The sequence below is a fragment of the Coregonus clupeaformis genome, chromosome 10 (assembly GCF_020615455.1).
Source record: "Coregonus clupeaformis isolate EN_2021a chromosome 10, ASM2061545v1, whole genome shotgun sequence".
Lineage (NCBI taxonomy): Eukaryota > Metazoa > Chordata > Actinopteri > Salmoniformes > Salmonidae > Coregonus > Coregonus clupeaformis.
This window is the reverse complement of record NC_059201.1, coordinates 26,914,727-26,931,271: the sequence shown is the minus strand read 5'-3', so window position 1 is coordinate 26,931,271 and position 16,545 is coordinate 26,914,727. Positions and strand designations below refer to the sequence as shown.

The window sequence follows — 16,545 nt, the reverse complement described above, 5'->3', positions numbered from 1 at the left end:
AAAAAAAAAATTATCCATAAAAAAAAAAAGAAAAGCCACATGCTTTGGAGCTCAAGACACAGGGTTAATTCATTATCATCATCAAGATCAGACATAGTCTCATCAGTGTTATTTTTATTCATTGCACAAAATGTCCAAAGTTGTACAAACCTGAATTACTTTGTTTATAGAATTCAAGACAGAGAAAACATGACAGATAATGGTTATACAGACAAGCTTGGCTGAGCTCACTGTTCTAATTGCAACTAGGTTCTTCTGGCCCTTTTTCACTGGGGCCTTGTGCTTAAATGGAGTCAGCTAGCTAGCTCTAGGATGTGTATGAAATTATTATTTATTTCACATTAGTCTGAGCACAGCATAAAACACGGTTGCTTTCATTTGAATCAAGAGCGACCATTTGTAAACAGAGTGGGTACAAACACTTTTCCCATTTACAATTGTTAACACCAACATCAAAAACTCCTTTATGAGCAAGGGCATCTTGTGTAATGAAAGGTAACTATATGGCAGACAGAGAGCAATTCTTCCTTTGTGCAGTGAAATGAAACTTGATACAATTTAACTAATCATTCTAAATATTAAAAATAATAGCACATTTTTATCAAAATATATACTATAAAGGATGTCTTGAAAAAAGATAAATCAATACAAGCTATGAAATAAAATTAGAATAATGATGCAGTGGAATAAACTACTGCTGTTACCTTGCTGTAACTCTGAGTTGAAATCCTGCCGGTTTCATAATTAGAATGTGCACAAACAGGCATAGAAACACATGGACAACTTCATGCACCTTGTCAAGACTATATAGGAAACTTCAAGAATTATACAATTGTAGACGACATTTCGCTTTCACCACAGTGCAAACCAGTTTGAAAAAGACGTCTAGTTAAAAAGGTCTGTGGCATTGCACCTAGCACAGAAAAAGAGAAACTGTAAACCGACTCAAACCACAGGCAATACAACATTCAGGAAAACAACACATCTAAAATCGTAACGAAAATCTAGATTTTATACAATACTTCAAAATACAACGCATGTAACTGTATCAATCGACAACTTACCTTTTCTGGCACCAGAATATTTTTACCTAAGAATTAAGGTAATTTGGAGAAATTTGGGCAATCTTTTTTATGTTTTCGCACAAACAGGACACCAACATTGTGATGCATCAGAGGATCAAACTGAGCTAGCCCCTCATGCCCCCTCCCTCCCTTCAACCCCTTCCTTCCTTAACCCCTGATTTAACTTTCCCTTATAGAACGCTGATGTGCCAATCAGACTGCAAGGCTACATCTGATTGGAGTAGGAGGTGGGTCCGCCCACAGGACTGTATTCTGACGCCTGCTCCCGGTCTCCCTGGGCAGTGTAGCCTCCTGACTGGTCGAAGCTGCCCTGGTTGTAGGGCTGCTGCTGGTTGAAGGACACACCTGTTTTTCGGGCGGCGCTCCAGCGTACCGAGCAGGTCCTCCCTTATGCCAGCCAGTCTCCTTGAAAACAAACCAGATGTTTCCTGCCCACAGGACGAAGTTTAGGAAGCCAAACACCTGGGGAGAGACAGAGTATATCACAACAAAACAAACCATAGATGTGGTGTGTGTGTTGTAATGTGGTAGTGTGTGGTTCACAGTCTGACGTACCACAGAGGTGTTGAGGCCTGACCAGTGGGGTCCTTGCACTGAGCCACACTTGTTGGTCATGACCTTACAGGCAGACATGAGCTCCTGCACCTCATCTGGGTCTGTGGCCACCTTGACGTCCGACAAGGCCTGAGCCCAGGCCGAAGAACTGACCAGCCACATGAAGGCGAACACCACGGTCACTATGAAGTCCTGAGAGGGGAGGGGGACGTGTTACTGAATAGTGATCAAGTTACTATTTGCACAACCAGCAGATGTCAAAGGTGCAGGGACTGGGTACAGTATACAAAATATATTGCAGCATGGAAGCATTATAAACACATAGCATGCTATCTTATTCAAAAGGAGATATAATCCGTGGAGGTTTGAACACAGAGAAGGTGAGCAGCTCACGATGAGAGGGCCTCGGTTGTTCTCGCGGTACTTGATCTGGAAGAAGATGTAGACTATGGTGGCCATGAGGGAGTAGAGGAAGGCAAACACAGCGATAGTGACGAAGAACTCAGCCGAGGAAGAGTAGTCCCCAATGAGGAAGAGCCTCTCCCTCCTCCTCCCATCACATAGCGGCGCCTCGAAGGACACCTGGTGCAACCTGACACAGAGTGGAGAAAAGAGGAGTATAAAACACCTGTAGCCACTCTTTAAATAATGGAGAGAATACGTCTGTTAAAAGACATCAAATGACTGCTGATTCTCTTATTTCGTGTGTCTCAAGTGAATATTATCAAAGCTACTACTGACAGCATTTTAGACATCTTGTCTGGTGCTAATCACTATCACTTTGTTTGGCTGCATAATAGCTTTCAGAGTGCCACACAGATGGATCTTAATTGGCTTGACTAAATCTTCCATATGGTGTTAGAAACTATATCTGAAATTGTCTCAATTATTAACCCGCTAGGCTGGTGTTGAAACGCACATGCGTGCACACACACACACGCACACAAACACAAACACACACAGAAACACAGACAACAAAGGAATGTTTATGAGGAGCAACAGAGTTGGAGATGATGACTCCTATTCTCTTTGGTTCATTAATGAACATTCATGGGGCTGTGCTGGAAATGGAGAAAAAATACCTCTAACCCAAATGTGCTCGTATTTGTCCTTGAGTTGCATTACTATTATGTGTCTGAAATGTTACTAGAAAGAGTTTCTTACCTAAAAGGATAAGCAAAATCGATGCCAATACTGAGGTTGCTGCTGGCCTTGTCAAGCTGACAGTCCACACTAACCCGCAGCTGTCCACTGTAGCCTCCACATGTTGCAAATGCAAAAATGGCAAAAAGCTGTTGAGAGACATACAAACAAAAACAACAAAATTATCGAATTGTAACTCTGTTAAGGAGTAATTAGCCTGACCATTTAAAGGCCCAATGCATGTGTTTTTTTTTATCTCAATATCAAATAATTTCTGCTTCACAATTATGTACATGCACCTTACTGTAATAGTTTTCCATTAAAATTGTCAAAAAGAAACAATATTAGCTGTTTAGCAAAGAACAATTACACAAGCAAGAATTTAGCTAAGAGTCTGGTCTGAGTGAGGGCCCTAATGGGAGGGATATGTAACCTGAAAACTAGCTGTTTTTGGAAGAGAGGATTGGAACTCTCTTTATTGGTCTATTAAAGGCCCAGTGCAGTCAAAAATGAGACTGTGTTTTATATACATTTCCACACTATGAGGTTGGAATAATACTGTGAAATTGTGAAAATTATGGTAATGTCCTTTTAGGGTAAGAGCTGTTTGAAAAGACCGCCTGAAATTTCTGCCTGTTTTGGTGGGATGGAATTTTGGCCTGCATGGTGACATCACCAGGTGGTAAATTAGTTAATAGACCAATAAGACAGAGAGTTCCAAACCTCTATGCCAATAACAGCTCGTTTTCCATTTTCCTCTCCCCACTCAGACAACTCCCAGACAGTCCTAGCAAATTTCTTGCTTGAGAAATGGCTCTTTGCTAAGAAGATATTATTGTTTCTTATTGACAATTTTTATTGAAAACAATCACAGTAAGGCACTTAATTGTTAAAAGGATACTTTGGGATTTTGGCAATGAGGCCCTTTATCTACTTCCCCAGAGTCAGATGAACTTGTGGATACCATGTTTATGCCTCTGTGTCCAGTATGAAGGAAGTTAGAGGTAGTTTCAGGAGCCAATGCTAACTAGCGTTAGCGCAATAACTGGAAGTCTATGGATATCTGCATGCCGCTAACGCTAGTTAGCATTGGCTTGCGAAACTCCATGAGTTCATCTGACTCTGGGGAAGTAGATAAAGGGCAGCTCTAATCCCTCCCAATTATTTTGTTGGTCTTCCGGCAGGCAAAGCAGTGATCAATTTCAATTAGGCCCCCTCCCACACACACAGGTAATTAATATCCAGCACCACTTTCTCTGTGGTGGATTCTCCCTGCAGAGTTAGACTAAGAGGCAGTGACATGGCTACAGCTACCAACAGCAATCTCTGGAGTACACACCCACCAAAGAGTGAGACAGGTTGAGAGAGAGAGACAGACAGAGAGATAGCGAGAGAGAGAGAAGATAAACTATTTTCAACGTGAGTGGCCTCTGTAAGTTACAGGCCTGATGAAGCACATTAGCCAAGGACTGAGAACAGAATGGGCTCATACTGAGATGTTAGGCCTCTCACCGCCCGCTTGCCCGTACAGCAGATTGAGCTTGCTTTTTATGCAATGTGCGGAGAATGAAAAATACAAAAGCAAAGTCTCATCACGAGTGGGAATTAGATTTTAGTAGATGACTGTCACGATCGTTTACTTAAGATACGGACCAAGGCGCAGCGTGATAAGCGTACATTTTATTAAGTACTTAACACACGACAAAACAACAAACAAACGAAACGTGAAGTCCTAGGTTACACAAAACAAACCTCAACGGAACAAGATCCCACACCGACTAGTGCCAAACAGGCTGCCTAAGTATGGTCCCCAATCAGAGACAACGAGTTACAGCTGCCTCTGATTGGGAACCACCCTGGCCAACATAGATCCACATGATCTAGAAAACACAACATAGAAAATACAACATAGAAACTCTACACCCTGGCTCAACATTTAAGAGTCCCCAGAGCCAGGGCATGACAGTACCTCCCCCAAAGGCACGGACTGCGACCGCGCCACACAAACACAACAGGGTAGGGGCCGGGTCGGCATTCCGCCTCGGAGGCGGATCCGGCTCCGGGCGTGACCACCACTTTCTCTCCACCTCCCCGTTGCGCCCCTGGTCTGGTCTGGCACCGCTGACTGGAGCTGGACCCGACGACGGTGGATCGATCTGTACAGGCTCCGGACTGGAGCCGCTGGCCGGAGCTGGACTGGGCACCGGTGGAGCGGATTGCTCTGGCTCCGGAGTGGATCCGCTGACTGGAGTTGGACCGGACCCTGGTGGAGCGGATTGCTCTGGCTCCGGAGTGGAGCAGCTGACCGGTGCCGGACGAGGCACCGGTGGAACAGGCACTGGCCGTGCCGGACTGGACACACTGGCTTGGTGCGGGGCGCAGGAACGGGCCGGACCGGGCTGATGACGCGCACCACTGGCTTGGTGCGGGGAGCAGGAACGGGCCGGACCGGGCTGACGACGCGAACCACTAGCTTGGTGCGGGGAGCAGGAACGGGCCGCACCGGGCTGACGACGCGCACCACTGCCTTGGTGCGGGGAGCAGGAACGGGCCAGACCGGGCTGACGACACGCACCACTGGCTTGGTGCGGGGAGCAGGAACGGGCCGGACCGGGCTGACGACGCACACCACTGGCTTGGTGCAGGGAGCAGGAACAGGCCGGACCGGGCTAGCGACGCGCACCACTGGCTTGGTGCGAGGGGCAGGAACAGGCCGGACCAGGCTGGCGACGCGCACCACTGGCTTGGTGCGAGGGGCAGGAACAGGTCGGACCGGGCTGGCGACGCGCACCACTGGCTTGGTGCGAGGGACAGGAACAGGCCGGACCGGGCTGGCGACGCGCACCACTGGCTTGGCGCTAGGGACAGGAACAGGCCGGACCGGACTGGGAACACGCACCACTGGCTTGGTGCGGGGAGCAGGAACAGGCCGGGCTGGACTGGGCAACACGCACCACTGGCTTGGTGCGGGGAGCCGGAACGGGCCGGGCCCGGACTGTGGAGGCGGACTGGAGGTCTGGAGCGGAGAGCTGACACAACCTGTCCTGGCTGAATGCCTACTTCCACACAATACGTGTGAGGCATCAGCACAGGAAGTACGGGGCTGTGCACTCGTACTGGCGCTACAGCACGTGGCACTGGCGCAGGATATACGGGACCGAGGAGGCGTACTGGAGACCGCGAGCGTTGAGCCGGCACACCCCGTCCTGGCTGAATGCCCATCTTTGCACGACACGTGCGTGGTGCTAGCACAGGACGTACAGGACTGTGCCGGAACACTCGCGGCACAGTACGTGGCTCCGCATTACACGGAGCCTGCCCAGTCACACGCTTCCTAGCCTGAGTACGGGGAGTTGGCTCTGCTCTAACCCTAGGCTCCGCCAACCACCCTTTTAGCCCCCCCCAAAAAAAAATTTATTGGGGCTGTCTCTCGGGCTTCCTCCTCGGGCGGTACCCTCTGCGTTGCCGCTGCTCCTCTCTATAGCCGCTGCTCCTCTCTACAGTCTCCTCCCAAGGACGGTGATCCATTCTGGCCTGAATCTCCTCCCAAGTCCAGGATCCCTTCCCGTCCAGGATCTCCTCCCAGGTCCAGGCTGTCTGTTCCTGGACACGCTGCTTGGTCCTCTTTTGGTGGGATCTTCTGTCACGATCGTTTACTGAAGATACGGACCAAGGCGCAGCGTGATAAGCGTACATTTTATTAAGTACTTAACACACGACAAAACAACAAACAAACGAAACGTGAAGTCCTAGGTTACACAAAACAAACCTCAACGGAACAAGATCCCACACCGACTAGTGCCAAACAGGCTGCCTAAGTATGGTCCCCAATCAGAGACAATGAGTTACAGCTGCCTCTGATTGGGAACCACCCTGGCCAACATAGATCCACACAATCTAGAAAACACAACATAGAAAATACAACATAGAAACTCCACACCCTGGCTCAACATTTAAGAGTCCCCAGAGCCAGGGCGTGACAATGACTCAGATGCCAATGTTCCATTATGAAACAAACAGACACAGGAGTATTATTAACACTTGGACCTGGACCATTCCAGCAAGGATAATAGGGTATCAACATGCTGCATAAAAAACAGCTGACAATATAAATCGCTCAAATCAGCTATCTGCGCCTTCAACCTGTTCCCCATTCTCACTGAGAGTAGCTATAGTTCCAGACATGTCAGGTGTCTGGACACATAACATGCAATAACAAAATACATTAGGTTTCTTTAACAAGACACCCATATCGCAGAGGGCAGTCATTAGTACTGTACTGACAGACTGAAGAGAGTGCAAAGTCAATGTGACAGAAACATCCTCTGTATTCCTCTTGTGCTCCACTTGGCATGCCCACAATAGGACCACAGCTTCTCCTCTCCCAGGGGTCACTGCTGAGACTGTAGATCCATCTCTGAAAAACGACTAGTGCTATGGAGACATGCATACACTGCCACACATACACATGACATAACATGCATACGCACATACATCAACAAACACACACACACACACACACTTGTCCAGTCTGTTGGCTGAAATATATATCAGGTTTGTTTGTATGGGGATCCTCCAAACAGAGCTTGAGAGATAGTTCACATGCTGCAACTGAGCCAAACACTCCACCACCATGAGAACTAGGAGACGCAGATTCACATGTATAAGCACTACTCATACATAGTCTCATTTTCAGCCCCCCACCCAGAGCTCTGGGAGCAGTAATAGTTATCATTAGCAAGGACATAATATAATGTTACTGTACAGACTGAATTTGTCACGACTTCGGCCGAGGCTGCCTCCCCTCCTTGTTTGGGCAGGCTTTGGCGTTCGTCGTCACCAGCTTACTGTCACGCTCTGGCTCCGGGACTGTGTTGTTTGAGCCAGGGTGTATTCATTTGGTTGTGTTGGGTATAGGGTGTGTTCATTTGTTGTGTTTGGTATTGGTTTTGTTTTCCGTGTTGGTCAGTGACTCCCAATCGGAGGTAACGAGTGTCAGCTGTCGGCTCGTTATCTCTGATTGGGAGCCATATTTAAACTGCCTGTTTTCACCTTGTGGTGGTGGGTTTTTGTTCCTAGTCAGTCATTGTCACTGTGGACTTCACTCTCGTCATTTATGTTGTTGTTTTCGTGGTTGCTTTAATTAAATAAAGTCAACATGTTCGCTAAACACGCTGCGCCTTGGTCCGCTTCCTTAGACGATCGTGACAGAAAAACCCACCACAAAAGGACCAAGCAGCGTGTCCAGGAGCAAAGAGACTGGACATGGGAGGAGGCGCCTGGTAAGGAGATCGAGAGGCTGGCGATGGCCCAGGTGGGCAAATCGTGGTCCTGGGAGGACATGCTCGGGGGCAAGGGACCTTGGGGGAAGATCAAGGCCCTGGCGAGAGAGGAGCAACGGCGTCAGCAGGGTCATCGTCGGAAGGACGAGGCAACCCCAAAAGTTTTTGGGGGGGGCACATGGCTTGGGCGGCTGGGCAGCAGGAGGCTGCCACAGAGAGACGTGGAGAGAAGGCTACCGGATTACGGGAGCCATTGGCGAGTAGAGGGAGGGAAGTAGTTGAGGCACGGCGTAAGAGACTGAGGTGTGTTACCAGTCCGGTCCGGCCCGTTCCTGATCCCCGGTTAAGGCCAGTGGTGTGTGTTCCCCAGTACGGACCGGCCTGTTCCTACTCCACGCATCAAGCCCACGGTGTGCGTCGCCAGTCCAGCCCGGCCGGTTCCTGTTCCACGTACAAAGCCTACGGTGTGCGTGGCCAGCCCAGCCCGACCTGTTCCTGCTCCACGTACCAGACCCACGGTGTGCGTCGCCAGTCCAGCCCGGCCGGTTCCTGCTCCACGTACAAAGCCTACGGTGTGCGTGGCCAGCCCAGCCCGACCTGTTCCTGCTCCACGTACCAGACCCACGGTGTGCATCGCCAGTCCAGCCCGGCCGGTTCCTGCTCCACGTACTAAGCCTACGGTGTACGTGGCCAGCCCAGCCCGACCTGTTCCTGCTCCACGTACCAGACCCACGGTGTGCGTCGCCAGTCCAGCCCGGCCGGTTCCTGCTCCACGTACTAAGCCTACGGTGTACGTCGCCAGCCCGACCCGGCCTGTTCCTGCCACTCGCACCAAACCTACGGTGCGCGTCGCCAGCCCGGTCCGGCCTGTTCCTGCCACCCGCACCAAGTCTACGGTGCGCGTCGCCAGCCCGACCCGGCCTGTTCCTGCCACCCGCACCAAGCCAGGGGTACGAGTCGTCGGCCTGGTTCAGCCCGTTCCTGCTACTCGCACCAAGCCAAGGGTGCGAGTCGTCAGCCTGGTTCAGCTCGTCCCTGCTACTCGCACCAAGCCAAGGGTGCGAGCCGTCAGCCTGATCCAGCCCACTCCTGCTACTCGCACCAAGCCAGGGATGCGAGTCGTCAGCCTGGGGAGGCCCGTTCCGGCTCCACGCATCAAGCCTAGGGTGCGTTTCGTCGGCCCTGTCCGGCCCGTTCCTGCTCCCCGCACCAGGTCTGTGGTGCGTGTCGTCAGCCCTGTCCGGCCCGTTCCTGCTCCCCGCACCAAGTCTGTGGTGCGTTTCGTCAGGCCTGTCCGGCCCGGTCCCGCTCTCCGCACCAAGTCAAGGGTGCGCGTCGTCGGCCCTGTCCGGCCCGTTCCTGCTCCCCGCACCAAGTCTGTGGTGCGTTTCGTCACCCTGTCCGGCCCGGTCCCGCTCTCCGCACCAAGTCAAAGGTGCGCCCTCGTCAACCGGTCCGGCCCATTCCTGCTCCCGCGCCAAGGCAGTGGTGCGCGTCGTCAGCCTGGTAAGGCCCGTTCGTCCTCCACGCACCAAGCCAGGGGCGCGTGTCGTCAGTCCGGCTCCGGCCAGCGGGGCTAGACAGGACCAGGGGTACTTTGGGGGTTGGAGAGGAGGTGGGGATCAAGGCCGGAGCCAGAGCCACCGCCGAGGAGGTATGCCCGCCCAGCCCTCCCTTGTTTAGCCCGTATTGAGGCGCGGTCGCAGTCCGCGCCTTTAGGGGGGGGGTACTGTCACGCTCTGGCTCCGGGACTGTGTTGTTTGAGCCAGGGTGTATTCATTTGGTTGTGTTGGGTATAGGGTGTGTTCATTTGTTGTGTTTGGTATTGGTTTTGTTTTCCGTGTTGGTCAGTGACTCCCAATCGGAGGTAACGAGTGTCAGCTGTCGGCTCGTTATCTCTGATTGGGAGCCATATTTAAACTGCCTGTTTTCACCTTGTGGTGGTGGGTTTTTGTTCCTAGTCAGTCATTGTCACTGTGGACTTCACTCTCGTCATTTATGTTGTTGTTTTCGTGGTTGCTTTAATTAAATAAAGTCAACATGTTCGCTAAACACGCTGCGCCTTGGTCCGCTTCCTTAGACGATCGTGACACTTACTAACCACTGCCGCCCCAATCTTCATCACCTTTGTCTTGTCTTGTCAATCACACACACCTGGTTCTAATCCCCTCATTAGTCCGTGTATAAGTGTTCCGTCTGCCCCCTTGTCCTTGTGGGTTATTGTTATTTGTGAGAGTAGTGTAGCTCGGTGGAGCTACTCGTACATTTTGTTGCCAGGGTAGATTTTCCCCTGTGCCTATGTATTATTGGATTCTACCGTTACAGTGTATTTGCCAGGGATGAGAGTTTCCCCTGTGCCTGTGTCGTTGATCGCTATTTGAGCGCATTTGTGTGTCCACGAAGGAATAAACACTGCGCCTGACTCCTTCCATCACACTCATCACAGAATTATCATCTATGTCTAACGTTTTGTCAAAATGAACCCACCAGTAGAAAAGCAGAGGAGAGGAGAGAAAGGAAGGATTGAGAGAGGCTCACTGTAAATATTATCTTGGACAAAAATAAGGTCTATATAACAGGGAAATAATTGAAAGGATGAATAAAGGCACCGATGAGGGTTTACAGGCAAGCTGTGAGTGCAAGCTGTGAGTAGGCTAGAGCAGGGTTTCCTAAACTCGGTCCTGGGGGCCCCCCTGGGTGCACGTTTTCTTCTTTTGCCCTAGCACTACACAGCTGATTCAAATAATCAAAGCTTGATGATGAGGGCAAAAACCAAAACGTGCACCCAGGGGAGGCCCTAGGACCGAGTTTGGGAAACCCAAACCCTGGGCTAGAGAGGGAGCGGGACCTGTTGGAAAGGCTTGTCACTGCCTGCACTGGGAGAGGGGTATTAGTAAGCTCTCATATCCAGTCATTTCAAATGAGAACACAGGCATTTCTCCTCAGAAAGACATGTAGTGGGACAGTAAGTCAAACCAGGAAGATAATGTAGCGAACGGCAGGTAGGGAAGTAAACCCGGGTCTCTGGCATGAAAGGCAAACACCCTAAACATCACGTCAATAGGGTTAACCCACTTGGTGGGAATTGTAACGTGGCTTATATAGTGAGGATCGCTACACTGCCTCCTCTGAACAGGAAGGCACATGCTTCGACTAACCTAAGCCCCCTTACACGTCTGGGCAGTGCGTTCCAATGGCCTCGCAGTCACCATCCAACTTCTGACACCAATGTAGCAAACAGCAGGGCAGGGAAGCAAACCAGGGTCTCTGGCATGAAAGGCAAACACCCTACGAATCATGTCAATAGGGGTAACCCACCTGGTGGGAATTGTAACATGGCTCATAGAGCGAGGATCGCTACAATATTTTACAGACCAATGTGAAACTGATGCTGGATTGAACACAAGTGTCACACTAAGAATTACACACCTCCATTTACATTGCACCAACTTTAGTTGATCATGCAGAACGGTACACTTCCTAATCACTAAGTCAACTTATCGAAATCTCTCAATTTTTGCAATTAATTCTTAAGGGAGAGGCATGGGATTCTCTTATCATTAGGACCTCAAATGCTGAAATACATCTGTTGAATTTCATTAAACATTCTGTAACTGAATATTTGACCACACCTAATCAACTGCAGTATGTCGAGTGCATGAAAATGTAACTTACCGGTGCAAATATAACCATACACATTTAAAAAGAAAATTACAATCCAGCTTTGTTACACAAAATGTTTTCCAGTAGCTCTCACTCTAATCCTGTGAAACCGAAGAAGATGCTCCCCAAAGACTGAACAGGATTGTATGTTTTCTTCGTCTCTCTCCCTCCCTCACTCCCTCCCTTTTTCCTAAAGTAAAACCAAGAAAACTGTGAGAGAGAAAAGTGATAGGAAAAAAGAGATAGACACGGGATAAATAGAGGGAGATACGGATATGATGTCACCTATCAGTTTCTTTATTCGGTGTGTTCTCTTCTTACCCCAGCTGAAGATAGGACTCCTCACACACACACATACACGTGGACAGACAGACAGACACACACACACTCACACACACACACACACACACATACAGTGGGGAAAAAAAGTATTTAGTCAGCCACCAATTGTGCAAGTTCTCCCACTTAAAAAGATGAGAGAGTCCTGTAATTTTCATCATAGGTACACGTCAACTATGACAGACAAAATGAGAATTTTTTTTCCAGAAAATCACATTGTAGGATTTTTAATGAATTTATTTGCAAATTATGGTGGAAAATAAGTATTTGGTCAATAACAAAAGTTTCTCAATACTTTGTTATATACGCTTTGTTGGCAATGACACAGGTCAAACGTTTTCTGTAAGTCTTCACAAGGTTTTCACACACTGTTGCTGGTATTTTGGCCCATTCCTCCATGCAGATCTCCTCTAGAGCAGTGATGTTTTGGGGCTGTCGCTGGGCAACACGGACTTTCAACTCCCCTCCAAAGATTTTCTATGGTGTTGAGATCTGGAGACTGGCTAGGCCACTCCAGGACCTTGAAATGCTTCTTACGAAGCCACTCCTTCGTTGCCCGGGCAGTGTGTTTGGGATCATTGTCATGCTGAAAGACCCAGCCACGTTTCATCTTCAATGCCCTTGCTGATGGAAGGAGGTTTTCACTCAAAATCTCACGATACATGGCCCCATTCATTCTTTCCTTTACATGGATCAGTCGTCCTGGTCCCTTTGCAGAAAAACAGCCCCAAAGCATGATGTTTCCACCCCCCATGCTTCACAGTAGGTATGGTGATCTTTGGATGCAACTGAGCATTCTTTGTCCTCCAAACACGACGAGTTGAGCTTTTACCAAAAAGTTATATTTTGGTTTCATCTGACCATATGACATTCTCCCAATCCTCTTCTGGATCATCCAAATGCACTCTAGCAAACTTCAGACGGGCCTGGACATCTACTGGCTTAAGCAGGGGGACACGTCTTTCACTGCAGGATTTGAGTCCCTGGCGGCGTAGTGTGTTACTGATGGTAGGCTTTGTTACTTTGGTCCCAGCTCTCTGCAGGTCATTCACTAGGTCCACCCGTGTGGTTCTGGGATTTTGCTCACCGTTTTTGTGATCATTTTGACCCCACAGGGGTGAGATCTTGCGTGGAGCCCCAGATCGAGGGAGATTATCAGTGGTCTTGTATGTCTTCCATTTCCTAATAATTGCTCCCACAGTTGATTTCTTCAAACCAAGCTGCTTACCTATTGCAGATTCAGTCTTCCCAGCCTGGTGCAGGTCTACAATTTTGTTTCTGGTGTCCTTTGACAGCTCTTTGGTCTTGGCCATAGTGGAGTTTGGAGTGTGACTGTTTGAGGTTGTGGACAGGTGTCTTTTATACTGATAACAAGTTCAAACAGGTGCCATTAATACAGGTAACGAGTGGAGGACAGAGGGAGCCTCTTAAAGAAGAAGTTACAGGTCTGTGAGAGCCAGAAATCTTGCTTGTTTGTAGGTGACCAAATACTTATTTTCCACCATAATTTGCAAATAAATTCATTAAAAATCCTACAATGTGATTTTCTGGATTTTTTTTCGTAATTTGTCTGTCATAGTTGACGTGTACCTATGATGAAAATTACAGGCCTCTCTCATCTTTTTAAGTGGGAGAACTTGCACAATTGGTGGCTGACTAAATACTTTTTTTCCCCACTGTATACACACACACACACCTAGCTATAATGCACACAAAACCATACCGTGGGAAACCCCAGAACATGCCATAAACAACCTCACGACATCAAGAACCCACAAAACTAAAACATTCTGAGCACCACCAGCTAACGTTCTCTTCCAATGACATCGACGTAAGTGCACAGAAAGACCACTCACACCAGACCTAAATGAGTCTGTGAAATGCTGTCATTAGAGAAAATAATAGCCATAATCACAGACTCAACAGGGAAAGTTTCATTAGGCAAGAATGATAGATTAATTTGTATTTTAAGAATAATGACTAAAGGATTTCACCCCAAATACAGTATAAATGTGTGAACAATGTTAGAGTTATAATGTAGTGTCAACCCACTAACAGAGGGGGGAAGTTAGAAACTGTTGAGAAAGCATTCCAGAGTGAAGGGGACTAAGAAACGGTTTAAAGGTGGGCGGAGCAAAGTGCCTTTGTGTGTCAAGGGATATAAAAGCTGTATGTATGTTTTTTGGCGCCAGAGCTCTCCATGATTAAAAATAAAGATCATTCTTGCTGGTTGCGGACCTTTGTTTAATTCATGATTAAACCAGAGAATTTACACCCTCTGGGAATTATTCAGAGTATTAAGTTTGATTAATTAGAGATAGAAATTCTCGTGACAAATGGTCCTTCGAGCCGGATCTCAAAATACCTCTTTATCGTTCTGAGGACACCGAAAACCGTGCACGGGCGGATGATAGCATCCGTATAGAATAGACCTGGCCTACGACGTTAAGGTTATAAACAAGCCGGTGATGAATCTTATGAACGATAAAGACGTTAACGAGATTTGAAAAAGCATTTAAATCCCAACTGCGAGGAAGGAGGTCAGTAATTTTTATTCATGGTTTTTGGTGTGATTATTTGAACTTGTATGAGAATAATAATTATTGTGAAGGGCAGAGAATAGTTACCAAAATCTCATAGGATAATTAAAAGGATGGAAGGGGGTCTGAAATGACTCAAGGTATATAGCTATTACCAAAATAAACTAGTTAATATTGAGATTGTACGAGATACAGTCTTTACAAAATAAACAGGAAGGGAGATAATTATCATTGTGTGAGATATATACATTAAACAAGTCGAGAGTCATAAACGACTGGGGATTTGCTCTAACTCTGTCTGTTTCATGAAACTAGAGCTTTACGACCTCTGGGTTACGGATAGTGTTAGTAAAAAATCGTATAAGGTTGTATAAATGTGAGACCTAATGATCCATCGAAATACGTGATAACTGTTTCAAGGAAGGGACTAAAATAGGTCGCGTGAGAAAAAATGGTTGTCCCATCCGTTTCATAAAACTGGTGTCTTAAAAAACTCTGGGTTACGGGTTGAATAATTTAAATGGTTTATTACAAAAGCAGATCATAACATTTTTCAAAAGTCGCACCATTAATAAGTCCCAAAGGAAATAATTATTGATTTAATTATTACTAAACGGGGGGATTTCTTATTTTTCCACCATGGGAAATAAATATTCTAAAGAGGTCCGAGAATTAACGGGGGATGAAAGATATATGTTAGGAAGGGATCGAAGAAATATGTTTTATGGATCCATTTGGGAAAAGAGGTATGGATTTATTGGGCATCTCGATGTGGAGAAATTAGAGGCTAAACTGTGGAACGGATTTGAAGAAACAGCGAGGGGAGGGGCTAGACACAGCGAGAGTATGGCTTTTGGAGAGTCAGGAAAGACTAGAGAATTTTGCTAGAGAGTGTAAGGCCCCGTGTAAATACTGTAACAAAACAGGTCATAACCATCGCGACTGCAGAGATAAAGGAAAGGGCAGTGTCCGGGAAATGACAGTCTATTTTTTGGTTCCAGGGTAAAATGTTTGAAGAAGTGATTTGTGTCAATTAAGAATTGGCTAAAAACACCACAAAACGATTATTTGAGAGGTACCTATACATTTCTAACAAAATATACGTATGAACTTTCTCACCCAAACATAGACGTACGTCATGGGTGAGAAAGTAGAGAATATTTACATTTGCATTTTTGGTCATTTAGCAGACGCTCTTGTCCAGAGCGACTTGCAGGAGCAATTGGGGTTGGGTACCTTGCTCGGGGGCACATCGGCAGATTTTTCACCTGGTCGGCTGGGGATTGGAACCGGCGACTTCTCAGTTGCTGGCACAGTGCTCTTGGTTGCTGTGCTACCTGCCGCCCCATATGAGTTTAAGGTTGTGCCGTTTGAGATGAGATCACATGGAGCAGATTTAGGGGTTCAATAATCATTGTGAGATTAGTTATGAGGAATTAGATTGATACAAACGATTATTGATGAGTTAGGACTGGGGATATCTGTATCATGTTTTGTGTGTACTTACAATCTTTAGATTACTGATGGTAATTGAAGGTTGACAAAATGTATAACCAGGAGAAAGAGATTAGTTTATCTCAATGGAATGTTGCCCAGGGCTAGGGGGAGCAGTAGTGAAGTTAGGCAGTATTTAGGTCGTAAAAGGGAGCTACCAAATTAAGTGGGGCCTGGCTATCTTTGATTGTTGTTTTTCAATTGGGTTTTTCAAATAAAAAACAACACATCTAGTATGATGTTTATACAATGTTGAATTTAGGGGATTTTCAACAGTTCATAGGTGGTGTTTACTATGCTGTGGGATGGAACGGTTTGTTGGGTGATTTCAATGGCCTCTGGGCTCTGTTTTGACTTTCTGGTGTTGATTGGTCATCCACACTGGTGGTTCTGGGGGCATGAGAGGAGGACTTTGGGATGGTTTATTTTATCAAATTGAGGGTA

The 16,545-nt window shown here is 47.4% G+C and overlaps 1 protein-coding gene across 1 annotated transcript in view; it reads right to left on the bottom strand.

Annotated features, from left to right (window-relative positions):
• Positions 1-97: 97 nt before the first annotated feature.
• LOC121575840 (synaptoporin) overlaps positions 98-16,545 on the bottom strand; it is a 66,067-nt gene continuing 49,619 nt past the window's right edge. Inside the window, 5 exon segments of the mRNA XM_045223260.1 lie at positions 98-1,427; positions 1,430-1,547; positions 1,641-1,832; positions 2,034-2,232; positions 2,805-2,932. Of these exon segments, the coding sequence (XP_045079195.1) occupies positions 1,291-1,427; positions 1,430-1,547; positions 1,641-1,832; positions 2,034-2,232; positions 2,805-2,932 (774 nt within the window). The 3' untranslated portion in view covers positions 98-1,290.